The 23443-nt window shown below is 38.4% G+C and overlaps 1 protein-coding gene and 1 non-coding gene across 3 annotated transcripts in view; both read right to left on the bottom strand.

Annotated features, from left to right (window-relative positions):
• CCAR1 (cell division cycle and apoptosis regulator 1) overlaps nt 1-23443 on the bottom strand; it is a 49646-nt gene that overhangs the window by 15795 nt on the left and 10408 nt on the right. For both annotated transcript variants that reach the window (XM_074232411.1, XM_074232410.1), the window contains exons 3-15: nt 16768-16940; nt 16216-16260; nt 14489-14521; nt 12925-13118; nt 10520-10634; nt 10237-10429; nt 7933-8062; nt 7640-7801; nt 6219-6444; nt 5548-5661; nt 4866-5032; nt 3903-4113; nt 2989-3072 (exon numbers count right to left, since the gene is read on the bottom strand). In XM_074232411.1, the coding sequence (XP_074088512.1) occupies nt 2989-3072; nt 3903-4113; nt 4866-5032; nt 5548-5661; nt 6219-6444; nt 7640-7801; nt 7933-8062; nt 10237-10429; nt 10520-10634; nt 12925-13118; nt 14489-14521; nt 16216-16260; nt 16768-16940 (1847 nt within the window). The remainder of the gene's footprint in view (nt 1-2988; nt 3073-3902; nt 4114-4865; nt 5033-5547; nt 5662-6218; nt 6445-7639; nt 7802-7932; nt 8063-10236; nt 10430-10519; nt 10635-12924; nt 13119-14488; nt 14522-16215; nt 16261-16767; nt 16941-23443) is intronic.
• LOC141523206 (small nucleolar RNA SNORD98) lies at nt 5183-5248 on the bottom strand. Its single transcript, XR_012478397.1, has one exon. It is a non-coding gene; the product is annotated as a small nucleolar RNA SNORD98 (small nucleolar RNA).

Here is a 23443-nt window from a genome sequence, read left to right as displayed (position 1 = left end):
AAGACCATTAATTATGATCATTTCCCCCAAACCTGCTCTTTTTCCCTAACTCTCAATGGCAGTACCAATTCCCCAAAGCAATGCTCCTGTGAGTCATCTTTGTCAACCTTATCAGCCTGGTCCCACACAACCTACTCATTATCTTCAATGTCTCTCATACCCCTTCCATTTTCAGAGCCACCACCTCTATTCTTCCCTGGATTACAAGAAGAATTTCCTGAAAGATCTTTCCACTTCTAAACTCACCATTTCAAGTATACTTTAGAGGAAGAAAGTTTTCATCTCTGGGAAGTCCTAACATGGGGCCTCTGATTAGCAATTGCCTCAGTCATCCATTTCATTTAGGCTAGGTCTGGCTCCAGTCATGCTTCACTAACTCTAAACCTTAACCCTCCCATACTGAAATCAACTCTGTCATTAACTAAGGATCTCACCCTCTTCAGTGTTGCTCTTCTTTTCTTCTCTTTGCTATCACTGTACTCATCCCTGGCCACCACTTTTCAGGTTGTGATCTCTCCCTATTCGAATGTTCCTTATGGAAAAGGACTATCTTATGGGATTGTCTCTGTTTTTGCATTTGCCCTCCCAGCACTTAGGAAGCATAATAAACAATTCATTCATCCAATCATTCACTATTCTAATCATCTTGCACTCTACTATTAACATTCTTAATATGTTTAATCTGATAACATTTCTTCCCCTGCGATTATGCCAGTCTTTGTCAAAGAACTTCAACATTTCCCTTCAGTCTAGGTTATTATGTAAAAACTCCTTAACCTGCAGTATTACAGTCTTCTATAACGTCAACTCCTTTCCTCACAGGCTCTAATTTCTAATTGATTGGACTTTTAACCTCCAAACATGTCCCACATACAGTATACTTTTTTGAGCATTACTCATGGTCTCCACCCATGTCCTCCTCCAAACTTCCAGATCCACATCTTGGAAAAACTCAACTTGGAACTGTTCAGTTAGAAATCAGCCCTTCACCCAATCTCATCTCACTCTGGATCCCTCTTATGCATGATGACCATGTTCTTTGATAAGTACTTTTTTTGCAAGGCAATGGCCTTAAGTAACCTGGCCCAAGGTCACACAGCTAGGTAATTATTAAGTATCTAACACTGGATTTGAACTCAGGTCTTCATAATCTTAGGGCCCATGTACTATTTACTGCACCACCTAACTGCCCCTACCACTTTCTAATTTATATTACATTTCCCTATGTGTCTTATCGTCCCTTAGCAATTATAAATTCGTTGAGGGAAAAGACTAAGAATTTTTATCTAACCTCAGAAGCTAGCACAAATAGTGAACTCATTACAAATATAGGCCCAAAGAAAGATGCTTTAAGGGCACATACTACTGAATAAAGTAGCCAAGTAGGCCATGACCTTTCAATTAACCAGCAACCTAATTAATCACATCTCCATTACAGGTAACTGAAGGCTTTAGATGTTAATTTCTGTTCACCAATGGAGTGCCAACATCAGAGTTAAGACTTTTGGGACACCTTGGATTTCTTAATTTGCAGAAGTTGATAGTGTCAGTTTATTACTCTGACCACATCAGGGAGAAAGAGCTAGATCTTGAGGATTAGAGATCTCATGCCAGCTAATTAAAGATTTTCAAAATTTGCTCCTTTTGGTATTATTTAATTCTCATTTGGATATTTCTATGTTCCTATTTGTTCCTGTTACAATGATCTGTGCAAAGATTTTATTATTTGCCTGGAAAGAATATAGAAAAAATTTATAATGTTTAGGATTGAAAAGAAAAAATATCAAAGGCAATTTACTTGATGGAATTGGCTCTCAAATAATCTAGGCCTGATGCTAACTTCAGATATAAAGGTACAGAACCATAGCTTTTCTATTCTTCTACATAAAATCTCATCTTTATATGGGCCTCAATTGCATCAGTAAGCAGAATGAGTGCTTTGGATTGGTCCCTTCAGGGTCTAAAAAAAATCCAATTCAAGAAGATAATTCAAATTTTATTTAATTCCAATATCCTAAAAAAAAAAACCCCACTGACCAAACCCAAATCACAAAGAGCCTACATTATTAAAATTTGTTTTCACTATCAGTGTCATTATTAGAAGTCTCAACCACAAAATATCCAAACTGCCTATAATGTGGTTAACCCAACTGCTAATGCTCCTAGAGTGAGAACTCACTTTGGTCCTTTAGGACAGCTTGTTTCCATAGTTCAAGACTACTAGTGCCCAGGATAACAAATTTGAATTGAGCTGAGGTAGGAGGTTTGATGAAAGTGGGCAAGAGGCAACTAAGAGATGCTAAAATGCTGCTGCTGCAGTCTATACTTTTCTATATAACAGATCAACTCTTCCTCCCATTGATGTTTCCTGATCCTTGGTCTTTTATTTCTGGTTTCTTTTGAAACTTGTGACTGACTACCTTGAAGCTGTTATTTTTCTGGGAAAAGGAGAAGTGTTTCAAAGAGGAGTTATATTTCCAGAATATAAGCTTATCAGTGACAGCTTAGCACCATGCCTAAGAATAACATATTTTTTGAAAAGGGCAGAAAAATTTTTAGGGATAAACAAAGGTCTCATTTAAACTTGGCCACAATTTTGTTTTATATATAAAATATAAGGACCTATTAAATGCTGACCAACTACATGATCAATTATTGCTTAATTTGCAATTTCAATCTCTAAGTAGTATCTTTTTCTTTAAATTATTAATTTGACAATGTAGTTATCTGTTTGTCTGTCTTCCCTCTCTTAGATCCTAAGATCTTTGGGTAATCTCATTTTTATTTATCTTTGTATCTCTCCAAATACCTTAACAGAATGCCTACACATAATATATTATTATTAAATGGCTACTAAGTAAGCCTCCACCACAGCTTTCTTCCTAAGAGACCTTTCCTCCAGAAACTGTCCCATCAGAAAAGTTCCCCCAAATCCCCCAAAGCCTGGGGAACCAAGATCTGAGCCAAGCACCATCTTCAGAAAGTTACCTTCATTGTCTTTGGATCAAGCTTAGACCAATGGGTGGGTGTGGAGATTTCTTTCGCCTCACCATCATCCTTCTCTTCTTCATCCTGACACACAAAGTTAGAGCATAATTATTATTCTGAAGCCTTAAAAGAATATTCATTTATTCTTAAAATTCTGTTGCTGATCTGTGCAAGGTCACAAGTGTTTCAGATTGTCTTCTCCTAAAGTTATTGTTTAGGCAAGTCCACGTACATACATTCTACCACTTTAACTGATCACAAAGACACTCATCAGCCAATCAAAGCCAGATCTGTGAAACACAAAAGGGTGATAAATTACAACACAAAGGATTTCAGGGATGCACAGACACTGATGGTCTCCACTAACCACACAGTGTGTGATCTTGCCCCAATTTTCAAGCCACCCAGAGTTAATCTTGATTTAGTCAGACCTTTAAAAATGTACCAAAGACGTTGCCACATAGCCTGAAATTTCAAAGCTCTCAGACTTGTGGTTGTCCAATTTCAAATATCCATTAGAACTGATGACCGTGAAAAAGAAAATTTTTTATAATTTTAGAAAATGGCAAAATGTTTAAAATGGCTTAATACTGAATCTCGCTCAACAACTGGTCCCCGATTCCAGCCACTAGACCTACGATGAAAACCAAGCTCTGTGCAATTGAAGCACAAGTCGCTTTCCTCGGTCTCAGCACTCATTACGTCAGCGTGATTGACGGACTGGTCTGGGTTTGGGCTTTGGTTTTGAGAGGACGGAGCGGACAACTACTCTGCTGAAAGCTGGGTGACCAGTCGCGGTTATCAGTTATGTTCCTCCGTGTGTGTCTGTCGTGTAGTGTGTGATATGTGCATTTGTGCCTGTGTTCCTGTGCCTGTGAGAAGCGGGAATAGAAAAAGGGATTAGCGTTCAGTGCCTGTTCTCCATCAGCCTCCTTGCGTTCACCCTGAAGCTTCTCGGCCAGCTGCTGCTTGTATCCTCGGGAGAGGGTTTCCCACTCTGAGCGGGTGGGAAGGCAATGCCAAACATCCGGGAAAAATAAAACCACTGTCTCCACATGAGCTGGAACCGTACGCCCCTTGTGGGTCTCCTCAGGGCGATGGTAGCGAATCTCTGCAAAACGGTACCTGTTGCAAGGGAAGAAGCATGTTGGAAAAAAAATTCTAAAATACACTTTAAAGACCCTAGTTCACTTGTAGCACATCAAGTAAAGAATTTTTGCTGCCAGAACCTCAGGCTGGTCTAAAGAAAAAAAAATTACAGAAGCCATAGTTGCTCTTTGGTGCGCTTGTCCAGCTTGGCTCTCTTCCACGGAGCAGAGCGTGCTCACGGGAAGTGGTGCGGCCCAAGGCCAGCACCCTCAATTAGTCACCCCACGCTCCCGGGCCCCCTCAGGGAAGGCACACAAATCGATCGGGTGTGGGGAGTGAGAGCTTTTTCAAATTAGGTCTGAACAACAGTACAAGACGCACAAGACACATGAGCCTCAAGAGAAAATATGGCTGGGCAGTGAGTCAGCAACTACAGAGTTTACTTCATGACAAAAGAATTATAATGAAAGAAGTTCTCTCTTGTCGGTCTTCTCCAGCTACGCATGAAATGAAAAACATTTCCAACATACATTCCCTGCAGAAGTACAGTGTAACAAAACACAATTCAGTTTGCAATTCATCACCATTAGTCCTTAAGTCCATTCTCAACATTTTTGGCACCAAACAAGTTTTGGCTACAAATGGGACTTTCCTTTGAGGAGTTTACCTGCATCGCTCAAGCTTGCGAAATGAGATGGTGGGGAAAAAAGGAAGATTGACAGACACATCTAAATCACTATTCGCACATTTCTATTCATGCCAGTCATATGAAGAAGATGGGTACTTACCACTGAGTGCACACACTTAAATCAATGCCTGTCAGAGCCTTACAACAACGAATAGCAGTCTTTATCAACACAGAGGGGTCTTTCTCTGGGTCTGGTCCATCCAGTGAGGGAGACCAGTGGCCTCCAATAGCCATGGCCTCATCCTTGCCTTTCATGCCCACTAAAAACTAAGTCAAAGACAAAGAATGGATTAAATGCTTTGTTATATTGCTGGAACTCCAAATGTCAGATGATGCAAGTACCTGAAAAGGAAACGTGCATACACCCCCTTCACACCATCCACCTCACTAAGCTTGGGGGGACTATGGGCCAAGGAAGAGCTCAGTTCATCATGTTCCACACTGTATTTCAGCAATGGAATAGGATTTTATTCATCACAACTCAACCTTGCAAAAAATTTCCTCATATCCAGATTTAATCCCAATTGCACACTCAAGATAGAAGTTTTAAAGATGTGAAAATACACTCCATTTCATTATCACTCTTAACATAGGGTTACATTCAGCATACAATGCTATGTACCAATGTCTTTACATTCTACAAACACCACGATGACATCAAGTATGCCACATAAACTCTAGAATCACCCAATATTAACATCTGCATTCTATTTAACATATGGAAAATTGTAATTAAAAAACAAAACAAACAAAAAACGCTGGTCAATGGATAGCCATTTTACCTTAACAAGTCTAGCAGGATGTTGAAATCCATCTCGAAGTTCTTGTGGATCTTCAGCAAGTGCGCATGATTTGTGATATAAGTCTTCCATACTAGGGCTAGCCATCAGCATTACCTATTACATAGTCAAATAATTCAATCCTGTCAAAATAGTCTAAAGTGGTAAGGAAGAAAATGAAAGTGGCAAAACTATATATACCCTTAATATATAAACTTCATTATGCAATAGTACCCCTGGAGCATGATGCTTCAGCAGAGGCACTGAATCATAAATACCTTACATGGGTATCGATTTCATCTTTTTTTTTCGAGGGAAGCTATTAATAGTATTTTTCCAATATTACAAAGTCATGTGCAGTAAGCAGTTTCTCAACTGCTGCCCCTGAAGATTACTGGCCATGCGGTAGGTACCCTCAAAGTTTCATTTCTGGGCCCCTGAAGGCAGAGACCTAGTAGTGCCTTTCTTTCTTTCTTCTAGGTGCATCATGATGTCATAACTGATACCATTCCTTTCATCTTCAGATTCCTCCAAACTATGTAAGGGACAAGCAATCAATCGCCTCCCCAATTTGAGAGTAGAAGGATGAAGGGCAAAGAGAGGCTAATTAAAAACCATCATCTCTCTTCCTTTCTGATCCAAATAACTGTCCAAGTCCCCAGCAGAATACAAACCTTGGCACTATACAAGTGATCGGCATCAGGCGGGTCAAGAATAGCCACATTTTTCTCCAAAGGATCTACCTCTCTGTGCATGACATAGAAATTACAGTAGTTTCCCAGTTGGAATGGTCGTGACAAAGGGAAAGCATCGACCCACATAAACTGAGCATCAAAAAAGTCACTAGGGATGTAGAGATTCTGATAACGTCGTCTTAGTTCCATCATGTCACAACTAGGGCTGTAAAACATAAACAAATAATGACTAAAATAGCAAGCTTAGATTAGTATGGATTGGCACAGTCACATAATATTAAAGACCAAAGTCTTACCCCAGCACAGTGAAACCCAGTTACCTACACAGTAACAGACTGAATTCATGCTTTTAAGTTTAGTAAGTTTCACTTTCTAAAAGGAGAAAAAAGGAATGGGAAAAACTGTATCTATTGAGAAATAAGTTCTACAAAAAAAATGCATCCTTACTGCTATCTCCACAATCCCTCCCCTGCCTTCTTTTCACAGAAGCCTACAGTGCAGGGGAAGTAGTTCCTTTTGAAACCAAAACCATTAATTAAGGACCCTCCACACAAAACTGCAGGTGGAGTTCTTAAATGGGGGGGTCTTTGAAAGGCAATGAGCAAGGTAAGAAAAATGCTTAGTGTTCCAGCCTTTAGTCTGCAGTGAATTATTCATATTCATATTCAAAGTATTGCAATCTATCCAAAGGCAACTATCCATACCTTAGCTCCACTAATTAACCTGAAATTAATGATTGGTGAATGTGTATTATGGCACTAAATAAAAGATGTAATACAGTTACAACATTTATTAATTTACATTTATTAATTTGTCAAATTTATCTTCAAAATAGGTTATCTTTGGAAAAGAATTGCAAAGGATGAGCAAGTATTGTCTGTTCCCTGTACCTGCAGAAACTCTGTAGGTGACCATATCAACCCTACAGACTAAGGAAATTTAAAGATCTCTAGGAAACCATTTTTGATAAAACTTATTTTTAGAAAACAATTTAAAAGGTAGGTGTTTTTCAGGAAAAATGAGGAATTTGATCTTAAGAAGGGGCTATCATAAGATGTCAAAAACAAATATAAAAGAAGAAATGCATTTTATCCTGAAGAAAAACTGAAGTACTAAGGGCATGAGTAATAAATGTAGAGGAATCAAGAGATATCCATGAATGAAATCAGCTATTTAAAACTTATCAATACCAATCACTGACCAATAAAATTTCTGTCACTATTAAATCCTATTTGCAACCAAGTTTAGGTTAAGTTAGCAAAATCAGCAGGCACTGAACTCCAGACAATCAAATTAAATTTAACATGCAGACTTAACATGCAAAATTCTGACAAATTACGATAACTAGGGGCTATGATAAAGATCTTGAATTAGATAACATTGAAAAGATAAGGACCTACCAATCTAGTGAAAACTTTGAAAACTGAACAGTGTAACGAGGAACAACGCGCCGGGGTCTTCGGGGTGACCGCTCCCTCTCTCTACGGGGAGATCTCTCCCTGGAACGTTTCCTCTGAGGCGATCTTTCCCGAGATCTACGTCTCTCTCGCTCCCTTTCACGACTTAAAGGAAAAGTTTAATACAAATTACTTTTGCTTCTAGTTTATGAGAACAAATCTTTAAAAATAAGCATTTTAACAGGCCAAAAAAGCAACAGCCAAGAGTTCCTATCACAGTTCCTGTAACATCATACCTTCTGTCATCTTTTCTGTTAGGAACTGGGTCCCCTCTGTCATTTCTCCCTGAAAATCTGGATGGTGGATCTAACCTTCGTGCTGGTTGTGGCTGTGAAACTATACGGACAGGGGGCTGTAACAAACCAGCTTAAAGAGATATAGACACACTTTAGAATATATTCTTACAAATTATAAAACCATCACCTAGTTCAATTTTATACACAGTTGCTTACATATATACAGAATTGTGACTTGTGAAATGGATAAAAAGGCATCATCATCATCATCATCATAATTTGGTATTTTCAGACACTAAATACTTTCTTGATGACATACTTCATAGATTGGTGAATAGGGTATCTTTAAAATAACCATTAAAAAATCTATTTCAAGGGAAAACACCATTCCACCAAGAAATGTTTTTGTTACAATGCAGACATTAAAAAATATGGGGAATGCAACTATCACAACTCAACTAAATAAAAATCACAATAACAAAGATAATCCCTCTTCAGAAGACAAGAGTGAAATTTTTTCTTCTCTTTTACAATTAGTAGCACAAATGGTAGTAGGTAAAATTTACTGGCCTTGAAACGTTTGTCCTATCTGTTCAGGGATGAAAAAACTTATTCAAATTATTAAAGAAATGAATTTACCTAACATTTGAAAACTAATTACAAACTGGTTTACAATCAGTAGCTCTCAATCATAGTAGAACTGTTAGGAGGAAGAGGAATGAAGAGCATCAATTTTTGCAAAGCAGGAATCTTAATTAGTATTCGGTAAAAAAGCATTCAATTCTATCCTTGCTGGAGGTTCAAGGTTCATAGGAAACTTGCCAGTGCTGCTCAGGATGATGCTTTTTTTGGAAACTAAGTCTAAGATGGATGCAATACATTACTTATTGCTGTATATATCATTAACTTGAATAATACCTCTCTAGTATGTAGATTGTAGTGAAATACAACTTATAAAGAATTCTGAAAAGATAATTCATTATCCATCTCGCAAGAACATTCATATGATAAACTACTGCTAGGATCACGTGCAGTTTTTCATTAAACAGAAAACAATTTAAAGGGAGAGGATAGCTTCAAGTTTTTTAAGGAACATTAATTTCTTTACCATCAGAGCAAAATATGAGAACAAGGATCTCCCAATTTACCCTCAAATATGAATGGGCCAAAGACTCAACTATCTGGGTAAGAGATGAAACATTTCACCTTCCCACCTGAAGCACCTATTTCCTCAGTACTATAAGAGTCCGCTCCCTTCTTGCCCAGGAGAAAGTAGAATGTCACCTAGAGATTAGAACTGAGTTCCTGCCTGAAACTTAGAACCCATTTCCCCCTGAAAACATAAAGAAAAATTTACTGTATTTAAGCTATATTATGTGTTAAATGTATATCTAGAAACCTAGAGGGAACCATCATCATAAAATACTGTTTCCATGGAAAATATGTTACAAGTTTCAAACAACCATCCTTTTAAAAAATAAAATTTTAGAATGTCTCTTATAGAAAAATTTTAACACAGGAATAATTGTCCTAAACTTTTGGGAAATTTAAGTAATAATTATCACACTGAAATTTAAGGGATAATTAAATGCAACTCAAAGTCCAGGCTAGAACTAACTCAGGAGCTAGAATGACAAAAAGTGGTGCTGTAGCATCAAAAGGCACACTAGGGGCGGCTAGGTGGCGTAGTGGATAAAGCACCCTTGGAGTCAGGAGTACCTGGGTTCAAATCTGGTCTCAGACACTTAATAATTACCTAGCTGTTTGGCCTGGGGCAAGCCACTTAACCCCACTGCCTTGCAAAAACCTAAAAAAAACTAAAAAAAAAAAGGCACACTAGAGGTCTTAGTGCTTAAACATTCTATCATCATCTATTTAAATGGTAAAATCCAGAGGGAGCAACGGCTTTTCTCTCAAAGGTAAATAGTAAGCACCAACTACATACCTTATATCACATTCATAAAGCACAATTGGACACAATCTCATTTAAGTCAGCATAAACTGGTAAGCGAACACTTAAAATAGGGAAATATCATTTCATGAGTCCGTAAGACAAGGCAAATCAATATAATCCATGGTCTGCACTATTCTCTGATGAAGAATCAGTGAGTTTTGAAGTCTGGCTGGGATTTACTAAAGAGTGAAAAAATTTAAGGAAAAAAATTTCATATTTCTTCTATGTTCAACTCTCTTAGTTCAAACTGAACATAACACTTCCCCATCCTTTTGTACTTAGCTGCACAATTTTAGTGTTGGATCTCTAAATAATCATTAATCTGAATCCAGATCTCTTGAACATGATACCTTTCTGTTGTGGTTGCTGTAATAAAGGCTGTGGCTGAGTCTGAAGCAAAGGTGTAATCGATGCTGCTGAAATCTGGGCCTGCAGCAATGACTGTGGTTGAGGCTGAGCCTGAACACCAAAAGCAGTCTGTTGGGTGAGGGGCTGGAGCACAGCTGGAGGCGTTTTCAGTAAAGGCTGGGTCTGAGACTGATTCTAGGAGGAAAAAAAGAGAAGCCCTTAAGAGGCTTAGGAGATTTCTCTTTCAGCGTTACCAAGTTTCTTTTGCTGTCCTCATACACATACCTGATTTGGCAGGGTCTGAATTCTCTGAGCATTCCATTTGAAAGGCATGCTGGGGTTGTAGGTGGCTTCCACCAACACTCGATCGCCTACTTGAGGGGTTTTCCCCTTGACAGCGCTGTAAACAAGAAGTCATTTCCTTTTTAAGAACAGGTGAAGGTCACTGCTTTGATTTACAGGTGCATAGGAAACTTCAGAGAAGGAAGCTCTCAAAAGGTGAGGGGTAGGATTCTACTCCGGGGTCCTTAAGAGCAGCCTCTCCATCACTACATGGACATGTAAAGACTTGTGTCTAATTTAATAAAGGAAGTGCTGATGGAGAAACAACAGGAGTACCTCTGAGTTTTGATTCCTACAATAATCCTCACCACATTCCTCTAGGGCACTCTCTTTTTCAGTTCAGTCTCCCAGTATTTGTAACTTTGCTCTTAAAAGAGATGAGAAAGAATGGGGAGCTGGAGAGGTGGGGAGGCTGCATGAAAGCCAAGCAAAACACACAGAAATGAAGCACACTCACCCTGTCTCTCGCTTCTCACATTAACACACTGATTATCTGCAGCCATAGACCATAAGAGCAAATACACTTGTCTATCATCCACAATGAGGCTCAATGATTGATCTGGGACTGTTCTGAGGTCACCACTCATCACTGTTTGATATTTTCTTACATTTCAATTTGACACAAAACTGAATTATCTGACACTTTTGCTCACTATTCTCTCTGCATGTTAGTCCTTTAATAACTGCTACGGAGTATTATATTGGCAGTTTACTAGAAGCAGGGTTACAGGTTAGCTGATCAATGGCTGCATTTGTCCCCTCCCTATACTCTCTGTTCCATTCAAATAAGCCATGTGTACCCCCACACCTTTGCCCAAGTTGTGTGCCATTCCTGGAGTATTTTCTCTTTTCATCTCTAGTTGATCCTTGATATTTTTATTGTACTTTGCAAATGTTTTGTGTTTATTCCCCCAGCAGAAAGGAATCTCTCTGAGGTCAGGAATTGTTGAACTTTTGCCCTTGTAACTCTAGTGCTGAACATAAGGCCTGTTATAGCACAGGCCTGCTGAATGAAATGAAGAATTCTACTATTAATTAAGTGTAATGAGTAAAAGTCCAGTTCAATAGGCAACACCTGGACAGTGGCTATGAAGCTACGCCTTCATCTGCCTTTCACACATCTCCAACTAAACCACCTTACACTCAACATCACATCTTTCCCCCTTCCCTGTTACTCTTGAGTACACCACTGTCCTCCCGTCACCCAGGACTTCTCATCGCTTACCCTTCACATCTAAGCTGATTTCAACTTTTCACTCTCTGACAGTCTCTCTCTCTCTCTCTCTCTCTCTCTCTCTCTCTCTCTCACACACACACACACACACACACCCCCTAACTTGCTGCAACAGCTAATGGGGGTTCTGCTCGCTTATCAATTCTTCCTTAGCCCCTAAAGTGAACTCCCTACTCAAATTCCAGTGGCTCCAGTACAAAATCCTGAGTGACATTAAAAAGCCCTTCATGGCCTGGTTCCCTACCACCTTTCTGGACATTGTAGCCCTCACCTACCTCCATACAATGACACTGACCTCCCTTCTGCTCCATCATCAAATACCCTGGATGATCTCAGTATTAGCATTTTTAATGGCTTCCCTAATACCTGGACAGTCCTCCTTTCTCATCTCCATCTCCTAACTTCCCTCAAGTCCCAGATAAAAATCCCACCTTCTATGAGAAGCTTATCCTGGTACCTTCCTTCTGCTGATTCTAATTTTTCCTGTTATCTACTGTATGCATATTTGTTTGCATGTGGTCTCCTCAGATTGAGTTCCCTGACAGGAGGGATTGTTTTTGTCTTTCTTGGATCCTCAACATTTAGCAGCATACCTGGTCATGATGGGTACTTAGTAAGTTGACTGATTTATTGACAGACATGATGTCAGAAGGGTCTGAGTTCTGGTACTGCCCCCAACATTTACTCAGCTATATACCCTGAACCAGCATTTAACTGCTCTGTCTCAAGTGTAAAAAGGGCTAACACAATCTACATCACAAGGTTGTTATGAGAATCAAATGAGAGAAACTATGTAAAACCTTAAAGAAGCTAATAGAACTAAGAAAATACAGTTAATATAGAAATACAAACAACTTATTAGTAAATCCTTACTGATAACATTTTAAAAAAGAAGCTTTACCTACATAATTAATAACAAAAGGACCAGCCATGTCAACTGGCACACAAATTTTAATTTGACTATACATTAAACATCCCCCCCTCCCCCCACTATCTTTTTTCCTTTGCTTTACTGATATAAAAATGCCCTACATCAACAGAGGCAGCTTGATCCTTCATGGCCTTCTCAAGTCCTGGTTTCTCTAGTTTGACTGTGGTCAAGAGCACAGCTTACCTGAGTTGAAAAAATACATCCTCATCCACAAATCCAAATGTATCATGTAGCTTTGTAACAACTCCTGTGAAAACGCGCTGCTTCTGAGGCTGCGTTTGCTGCTGACTTGACCGTGGCGTTGGGTAGGAGACAGTAATTTGTGCTGCTGGCTGAGGAGTGGATAGGCTCAGACTTGTAGGCAAGGCAACAGCTGGCTACAAACAAAGAGACCCCCAAAGTAAATGGCTCAGGATGTGCCTTGTCTGGCCTCTTGGAGAGGATATAGTCACAAAGTACACATACCAAAGAGAGGGAGCTACATCAGGCCCTGTTTGTACTTTGAGATGGACTATGTACACCAACAAGGTCATGGGTTTATTCAATGAGATGGAGTAAAAATTGTGGGAACTTTTTAGAAATAAACAAAAAAGAAATTTTGAAAAGAACTTTCTCTTTCCCCAAAGTTCCCTTTAACTGGACTGGACACCCTGAGGGTCAGCACACCACTCCTGTTCTCCAAAGTTATGACAGTTGAATAAGCCCCTGGCACAGGAGGGACAGTCTGGGGTGGTCAGAATAATTTCTTCCAAAAAAGTAAGAAATGGGAAAAAAAAACATAGAAGCTAGATCAGCTTAGAATGAGTGTTTGCTTTGGGAATGGAGAGCCACACTCAGCATGGAGAAGACACTGAGAAATGTAGTGAAGTTGCCCAACTGAGGGCAAATATGGATTTGGAAAGTGGAGGTCTGCTGGAGAACAGCCCCAGTGAAAGCATCTCTTTGAAAGAAAGGATAATTTCTAGTCTGGTGCTCACTCTGCCATATTTCTAATTTCCATCAGATGAACACTGAAAGTGTCCCCATGACCCATAGAATTAAATGCAGAGATTTAAGCTGAAGGTGCAAAGAGGGCAGAAGGGCCATATGTGAAAGATCCCTTTGTATGAGCTTGTTGGACATAGAGGTGTCAAAGTACTGGGATTTGATTTTTGCTCTTTAACCTGGAATCTCAATGCTAAGCAGCTTGAGTACATGAAAAAGCATGTAGTTTCTCTATTAAACCTATTAGATATATGGGTTTTAGATTTGCACTCCTTTAAAAATATAATTGGCATATAAACTACAAATGCAATCTCTTACATCTCAAACACTTATCCAAAAGAAATCCATTGAAAACCACAATACAGGGCAGCTAGGTGGCACAGTGGATAGAGCACTGGCCTTGGAGTCAGGAGTACCTGAGTTCAAATCTGGCCTCAGACACTTAAGAAATTACCTAGCTGTGTGGCCTTGGGCAAACCACTTAACCCCATTGCCTTGAAAAAAAAAAATCTAAAAAAAAAAAAGAAAAAAAGAAAGCCAAAATACAGATAAGCTTAAAAGACAAGTAATTTCAGTAAATCCATGCAAAAATGAAACAGATCTGTCCTTTTTTATTACTAGAATTAAGAATAAAGCTAAAAAAGATTTTTATGTCCAAAAAACATTTAAGTTATAAGATGACATACTTCTTTTTCTAGTATAATGGACAATCATCTATTTGTGGTAAGTACAGAATGAAAATAAAGAATCAAGTCAAACTAACCTGTGTTAACAAAGTCTGTTGAGGTTGCTGCAACTAAAAGTAGGGAGAAAAAAGCAAGCGAATCACATAGCCATAATATGTATTTAAATATGAGGCAAATAGATATATCAAATGCTAATGATAAATACATATGTATGCTTTTAAAAATGGCAAACGTTTTTACCTATGACTACATTTTCATTTCTACTCCATACACAAACAATCCAAGTTATTTATTATAAAACTATTAAATATATCTCATGTTTTTCTATTTTGACATTCTCACTTAATAAAATTCCCTAACCTGGTTTCTTAGCACTGCTCCTCAGGGCAGTCTGATTCAGATGCAGCAACATCTGAGTTCAAATCTCAGCTCTGATACTTCCTAGCTGAGTGAACATTTAATCTCACTGAGTGCTTTCCTTTTCTGTAAAATGGGTGTGTTAATGTTTGAAGCACTGACCTATCACATAGGGTTGTCATAGGTTTCCAATGAGATGCATATTAAATATTTTGCAAACTTTACTCATTTCGAGAAGAACCAGAAAAATATTGTATACCCTAACAGCAACATTGGGGTGATGATCAATCTTGATGGACTTGCTCATTCCATCAGTACAACAATCAGGGACAATTTTGGGCTATCTACGATGGAGAATACCATCTGTATCCAGAGAAACAATTGTGGAGTTTGAACAAAGACCAAAGACTATTACCTTTAATTAAAAAAAAAAAACCTTGGGGGCGGCTAGGTGGCGCAGTGGATAGAGCACTGGCCTTGGAGTCAAGAGTACTTGAGTTCAAATCTGGCCTCAGACACTTAATAATTACCTAGCCGTGTGGCCTTGGGCAAGCCACTTAACCCCATTGCCTTGAAAAAAAAATCTAAAAAAAAAAATCTTATTATATAATTTTGCTAACTCTTATACTTTATTTTTTTTCCCTTAAGGATATGATTTCTCTCTTATTACATTCAACTTAGATCAATGTATACCATGGAAACAATGTAAAGACTAACAGACTGCCTTCTGTGGGGGTTGGGGGGGGATGGAAACGAGAGTAGGGGAAAAATTGTAAAACTCAAAATAAAATCTTTCTAAGGAAAAACTTTACTCATTTCACTGTGAAAAGTGAGCCAGTCCTCTAGAGCTCTGAGTGGTTACTTTATCCTACACTGAAAACAACTCAAGAACAGAGTAGGCCAGTACGATGGAGAGTCATGCAGCTGTGTCCATGACAACAGCTTTGAGTCACCAGGATGTGAACAGGACCTCCAGGAATGGGGTGAAGGCTGGCACTCACCCACTATAAATAGGAATGGAACCTAAGGCAAAGTCAGAATAGTCTCTGGAGAAATAATTTTCACCCTTGAATTTCACTGGAAGGATAGGGGAAATGTATATTAAGCATCAAATTTTATTTTTTTTCTAACAGTAATGAAAGTTGTTCATGTGTATTTACATAAATTTTACTTTAGCTTGAGAATCCATCTGGCCATATTGTCAACTGACTAAAATAATAAACTTTCCCAATTATATCACCTTTTAATATATTTTGTTCATACACCACCCTTTAAGGTCATAGAAGACATCTAGCTCAACTCCATCATTCTACAGGTGAGCCCAGAAAGGTAAAGGAATTTCTAAGATAAAGATGGAAATTAAATTAAAAATTACCCAAATTTCAAAGTACATATCTTTAAAAAGTCAAGTATGTATATTTTTAAGTAAGGAAAAAAAGGAACAAACCTGTTGCTGCACACTATACAAGGCTTGCTGAGGTTGTGAATATTGCTGGAAAAGATCAAAAAACATTATTCAGAGAAACATTCAGAAATTTAATTTAAGAAAATTCCACCCAAAGTTCTATATGTAGTAAGAACTGCATTTTTAAAAACTGTAAATAGTTAAATCTCACTATGCTAAAATGAAGAAAATGGTGACTTCCACAAGTGCTTGAATAACCAAAAAAATCTTTGTTAAAAACTTATTTCTGGGGTCGCTAGGTGTCAGGAGTACCTGGGTTCAAATCCGATCTCAGACAATAATTACCTAGCTGTGTGGCCTTGGGCAAGCCACTTAACCCCATTTGCCTTGCAAAAACCTAAACAAATAAAAAAAATAAAAACAATAAAAACATTTCTAAATTTTATTTAAATGATCACACATGATCTAGTGCCATCTAAGAACCATTAAAACCACGTCTGAATATGTAAATATCTTTTAAAAAAAATCATCTGAATTTCTTTTTGAGGCTCAACAGGGTTTTTAGAGCAGCTACATTAACTGCTAAAGAGATACCTGCTGCAAGGCTGCGGCAGCAGCTGCGGCTTGTTGCTGCAAAGCTGCAGTCTGAGTGAGCTGATAGTTGGCAGGAGTTGGGGTAGTCAAACCTGCTGCTGCCAACGCTGTCTGCTGAGTGTAGATGGTAGGGGATGCTCCTAGTAACGATGGTTGCTGAACTCCCAACGCAGCTAAGAAAACAAAAAGAAATCAGATGACTGAGGCCCTATTTCTAGGAATGGGAAGCTGAGAAGGGGCTTGGGGGATGGTGGCTGCTAGGGTTCAAGACTGTAGAATCTCAGGGATTGCAAAAAGGCTTCAAAGACTCCAATGATAATGAATGTACTGCTGTTTAAAGCAAGATATGGAACATTTAAGCCCACTGAAATAAAATGTCCCAGCAATCAACCCACCACTTAGAAAGCTCAAAAATTCAGATCCAATATCTAAAATAATATTTGTTAGAAGAATGTGCAAGAGAAAATATAGACTACTTTTATTAGCTTGTACTTACTGCTTAAATCCTCAATCACTTCTACTCTACCAGGCTCTGGAAACACTATTGAAAAATGTCTTCCACTTCCACAAAAGAGAATTCATAACTATTTCTATTTTACTTATGGCAAGTTTCACATGTGTATAAAAAATGTAAACCAGCATAACTTAAAATTATAGCAAATTTTAGAGATTTTAGTGCTTTGCAATAATAAGAATGAGAAGTAAAATGGATCTAGCATTTAGAATCTAGAGGTTTTATTTTGCTGATTTTCCCGAGTTAGAACGAGATTTATGTTATTTAATATCTATAATATTAAATGATTAAAATTAAAGATTGCATGTCTTAAAATTAAAAAGGCAGCAGTGGGGTTTAAAAACAAAAAACAAAGAATCAGGAAGCAACATAAGCTTTTGTGCAAGGATATTAAACATATACAATTAATAAATGAAGTAATCAGCTAAAAGAATGTAGACATGAAATATTTCACAACTACCATGATGATGGTCTCAGAGGACAAGCATCATGTTGTGATGATGTTCTATTTAGGACACAAATACAGAACATTTTAAGAAGCTCCACAATCACTTCTGAGATAAGGATCAACCAGACCATTAATTTGCATGGTTTACGGTTTACAATGGTTGCTGAATTTGAAATGTTCATAAATTCCAAATGAACTTTTTGAAGGAACTAACAGAAAAATAAAAAGAATTGTGACTGTTTATTGCTAAAACTTCAGACCAGAATTGCTTGGAGGAATTTTTTATTTTATTTTTTGGACAAAATGGTTAAAAAACAGGAATAAAAACAGGATACAACATAGGAAAAAAAAGAATGTGAGAACTATTAAGGCCTATTAAATTGTGATTTCACTGTCCAGTCCCTTCTTATTTTGACACTGTGAGAACACTGTCATTTCATGACAGAATGTCTGCCTCCCATAAGACTCAAGAAAAGGCCAGTTGTAAGAGGCTGTTGGGAGGTACAGCTTGGCACTCAAATGTTATTCAACTAATCAATCAACAAGCATTATTAAACAAGTCAGTCACTGTGATGGCCCTGGGAGTACAAGGAAGAGGTTACATTCTACTGAGTGAAAAGCAGGGATATGTACAGAAGTAAACAAAACCAATTCAAGATAATTGGGGAGGAACACTAGTGACCAATGGCACCAGGAAAAGCCTTGTGCAAGACATGATGGGAAGTTGAGTCCCAGAGAAACCTAAAGGTTCTGGGTCCTAATTGGGGAGCAGACGCTCCAGGCACAGGGGACAGAAAGCCTGGGTTGTGTGCCAGAGCACCAACTCGTAAGACACAATATCACCTGTTAGCAACAAGCAGAGAGGTTTGTTTGGAGGAGAGTGAGAGAGACCAGTGAGGGGGAGGGTGTGCAGGGGAAGGTAGAAAATGGAACCTTGGAACCATGTCCAGAACCTTCTATGATGGAACATAATAAGAGTGACTATCAGATCCTAAGAGTAACAGGGAGTCCTCCCAGGTGCTAACATAGTTAGGCAAAGGTAAACCACTAAAAAATAAACAAGTTTGTCTGTCCTATTTGTATCTTTCTACTACAGTGTCAGGTGCCAAGTGGTGGGAAAAGAGGCAGAGAATGCTAAGAATCATGTGATTTTTAAACTAATGGTATCAAACAGAGGCCTGCAACACAATAAGTGTGACCAGGACATGATAAAATATAGCTTCTTTATGTTTTGCATGAATGCACATGTATAACCTACTGCTCACTATCTCAGGAAAGGGGACAAAGAGAGAAAAGGAAAGAATTCAAAATTGAAAATCTTCTAAAATAGTAGTTAAAATAGTTAAAAATAGTATTTGCATGTAATTAGGAAAAAATTAAATATTATTCAAAAAATGTCACTCCTTTCTGATTTGTCAATGCATTAATTAAAAAAATATAAACATAAAAACTTGCTGTCTTCTAAGTCAATGTATGACCTGTAGAATCTTCACGGACAATTTAATGGCCTGTTGCTCTGTGAATTTGACACCACAAAAGGTCAGCAGTGAATAGAGTACCAGCCCTGGAGTCAGGAGGACCTGAGTTCAAATCTAGACTCAGACACTTGACACTTCCTAGCTGTGTGCCTCACAACCAGGGGCCATCTCCAGTCATCCTGATCTATATCTGGCCACTGGACCCCGATGGCTCTGAAGGAGAAACTGAGGCTGGCAACTTGGCACAGCACCCCTCACTCAAATTCAGTTCATGTGTTTGTCATAGTGTCACCTCTTCAAGAATGAGGGACCACCAGCACTGACACCGCAGTTGTAGACCATCTCTAAATCTCACTGTGGCTAGCAGCACTCTCAAGTTTGGGATCATGTTCCATGAGAGCAAATATACCCCTGGAAAAATGGACTCATATCAAAGCTGACATTCTTGCTTGAAATGACAAGTGGTCCTATGGTGTGAAATAGTAACAGCTTTTTGGATGGCCCTGACCCTCCACCAATGTCTTTGATTTGTCAAGAGAAAGCAAACAAGGTCCTATCTGCTGGGCTGCCCACTGGACTGAACTTATTTACAACAGCTGGAGGAAAACAAACAGTTTTGCATGGAGTTGCAATATAGAAGAGATCCAATCCTAGTTAATTCAATGTTGGTGGGAGATTTATTTTTGAACTTCACTTCTTCTCTTGGCAATGTTTTCTGTATGCTTCTTGTCTAGATACATATAAAATTTTTCAAAGTACATGCTTTCCAAAGAGAACTGCAGCAACATGAAAAGAGGTCAGGTATCTGGAGAGCACAGATGAAGCAGTGAAATTGCCTCTTAAAAGTCACTAACATGAACCCTGTATCTGGGAACATATCTGTCCATAAAAAGTCATGCTGTGCATTCAAATTTGTTAATATTCAAAACGAATTTAATAGTTAAACACAAAAGGGAAAACAATCTTTAATTAAAGAGAATGATCTACTCTTCCTGATATTACATGTCTACTGCTTGGGTACCCGAGTGCTTTTTTTGAAAAATTTGTATGATGTAAAGACTATCAGATTGTCTTTTCTGTAGGGGGTGGGGGAAGGAAAGCAAGATTGGGGAAAATTGTAAATTTCAATAAATAAATGAATGAATGAATGAGTAAATAAATAAATAAGTAAATAACAGTGTGCTGATATCCAAAGGATGGAATTCTTCTAATGCCAATAACTAAAGTCTCAAAATAATTACCATTTTCAATCTTAGCAAATTTTATGACTCAAAGGGCAGTAAAAAGTAGAATAGAGTAGGTAAGACATAAGTAGAACATATGACCAATAATGATATGCACATGATAATGTAATGATTTTTAGTATCAAAAGACAAAGAACAGCAATCATGTAGCAAAAGACAAATAAACAATTCAATGCTACTTGGTATCCTTAAGATATTAAAGGAAGAAGAAGAAGGCCTCTAGGAGGCACTGAGTGGATTTTTATGAAGATTTGTTAAAGGACATTTATGAAAGAAGCTACAGAGGGATTATGTATTTTCCACACTAAAATGCCAAGTCCACAAAAGTGAGACTGTCACACATGCAAGTACTGCCTACAGCAGTCTAACCAGATTAAAATATTATTGGGATAAATCTAACAAAATAAAATAGAACACAGACAATATATGTGGTTTTCTAAATCAATATGCAGACCTCTGCCTGCACAAGAAAGTCCAGATGTCAAGACAGAGTGGAAAACTTCTTGTTAATTTACTTAGAAGAGCCCAAAAGAGAGTATGAGAACTTCTTTCCATAAAGACCACTGCTTACTTAGTCTACTACTGCCCCAAGGATCTGAGGGCAAACACACAACACAGTATCTCTACCTCAGAACTGATAAATCATGGCCAGAGTATCAGTCCATTACTACATTCAAATAACTGGAAATGGCTATTTTAAACAAGAGACAAAAAGAACATCTTTACTAGCACAACATCTTCAACAGTCAGGTCATGTTTCACAAGTGGCAAGGCCAAAGATTCAAGGACTCATTCTTGGCTAGTCTTGGCTAGTAATGTCTTCTCTGGTCAAATTTTTGTTGATCGGGAGCCACTGTATCAATTGGAGGCCAGAGGAATTAAAGTATGATAATATCTTATAGAGGGCACATCTGGTTTGATGGTGCCATCTTTCTAACGACAGGTGTGCTCATATCATTTCTGTCACATTGTGGCAATTCTTACATCTTTTAAAATTCTTCATTATTTTTACATCTGTTATGGTGATTTGTGATCAATGATCATTGATGTTATTACTATAAGTGTTTTGGGGTACCACAAACCACACTGATCAATGTTGTATGTGTTTTCTGTCTCTCTCCCTCTCCTTTGGCTTCCCTATTCCCTGAGACACAACAATACTTAAGAATACATAAACTTATTTGGTAAAACAGCAGGAGAGTCTGAGAGGATTGAATCCATTGGGGGGGGCCTTTTGCAAGGCAATAGGGTCAAGTGACTTGCCCAAGGTTACACAGCTAAATAATTATTAAGTGTCTGAGGCTGGATTGAACTCAGGTCCTCCTGATTCCAGGGCTGATGTTCTGATTGAACTCAATTTTTGAAAGAAGTTCTACTGTGCATAAAATGCTATCAAAAAAACATCACATGGGGCAGCTAGGTGGCGCAGGGGATAGCACACTGGCCTTGGAGTCAGGAGGATCCGAGTTCAAATCCAGTCTCATACTCTTAAAAATTACCTAGCTGTGTGACCTTGAGCAAATCCTTAACCTCACTGCTGTATAAAAAAAGCACCACATGCTACAGGGAAATCTTTCAGAAAAGAAGAGTCAATCAATGAGACAAACTTCATTGCTGCCTTATTTTAAGAAATTGCATGGTGCCACCCTTCAGCAACCACCACTCTGAGGCGTTAGCAGGGCAAGACCCTCCACCAGCAAAAAGATGACAACTAGCTGAAGTCAGTGATTAGTACTTTCAGCAATAAAGTATTTTTTAATGAAGCTATATACATTGTGTTTTAGATATGATACTATTATAAACTGAACAAGTTACAATATGGTGCAAACAAAACTTTTATATGCACCAGGACACCAAAAAAATTACCATCTCTTTATTGTGATAGTCTGGAATCAAAATCAAGCTATCTATCTCTGAGGTCTGTTTGTATATGGCATCATTTTTCTGAAAACCCAGAAAATATCACTCCACCATTCAGGAACCAGAACCAGAAAGAGGTAGGGGCTGAGAAACTAAATACTTGTTTTTTGAAACACTAAAACGGATAGGTAAGTTCTAGGTTCATAGATTGAGGAAGAAATAAACCTGGCGATGGAAAGAATAAAAAATTTCCATAGCCCTTATCCTGAGATTCAGAACACAAAAGGGTCATTCATGGGGTAGCTAGGTGGCACAGGGGATAGAGCACCAGCCCTGGAGTCAGGAGGACCTGAGTTCAAATCCAGCCTCAGACACTTAATAATTACCTAGCTGTGTGGCCTTGGACAAGCCACATAACCCCATTGCCTTGCAAAGAAAAAAAAAAAAGGTCATTCTTTCTTTCCCTTCCAGTATTCACTGACAGTTCTGAAGAAAATAGCAGGGTTAGAAATTAATCATGCAAGATCATCCTGTCAAGGAAAAATCAATTATCTACAATTTATAATATTAACTCAATATGTAACTATATACCTCTCACCTGAACTAATGCAACAGCAGCTTTCTGCCAGGGATCTTCTTACTGCTAGCATCATACAATGTTTTCAGGGATTATAAATCATTCTACATACACATTCTCCAAACAACATGTGAAGTAGGTACTCATTTCATAGTTGAGGAACCTGAGGCTGAAAGGGGTAGGTTAAATGACTTGCCAGGATAAGAGTCTGAAACAGGATTTGCACTGGAGTTCCTAACACCAGGCCCAGATAGTGGTCTATTTATTGTGCCATCTTGCCATTCTAATTCTGCCCCATCCCTCCCATCTCAGGTTCCAGGTGGCTGAAATGACTTTCCAGAAAATCACATAAATCTTTCCACTTCTCTACTCCTGTTGCTCAGGATAATCAAGTAGATTCTTTGGTCACTGAAAGCCCTGCCACCTACCTCCAACCTTTGTATGTAGCATCCAATCACACTGGTCTTCCCTTCCAGTAGGTCCCCACATGACACCATGTCCTACCTCTGTGGGGCCTTTCCTATTTGGCTAACTCCTTGTGCATTCCTCGATCTC

Source organism: Macrotis lagotis, chromosome 4 (genome assembly GCF_037893015.1).
Source record: "Macrotis lagotis isolate mMagLag1 chromosome 4, bilby.v1.9.chrom.fasta, whole genome shotgun sequence".
In the NCBI taxonomy this organism is placed as follows: Eukaryota; Metazoa; Chordata; class Mammalia; order Peramelemorphia; family Peramelidae; genus Macrotis; species Macrotis lagotis.
This window is presented reverse-complemented; position numbering and strand designations above follow the sequence as displayed.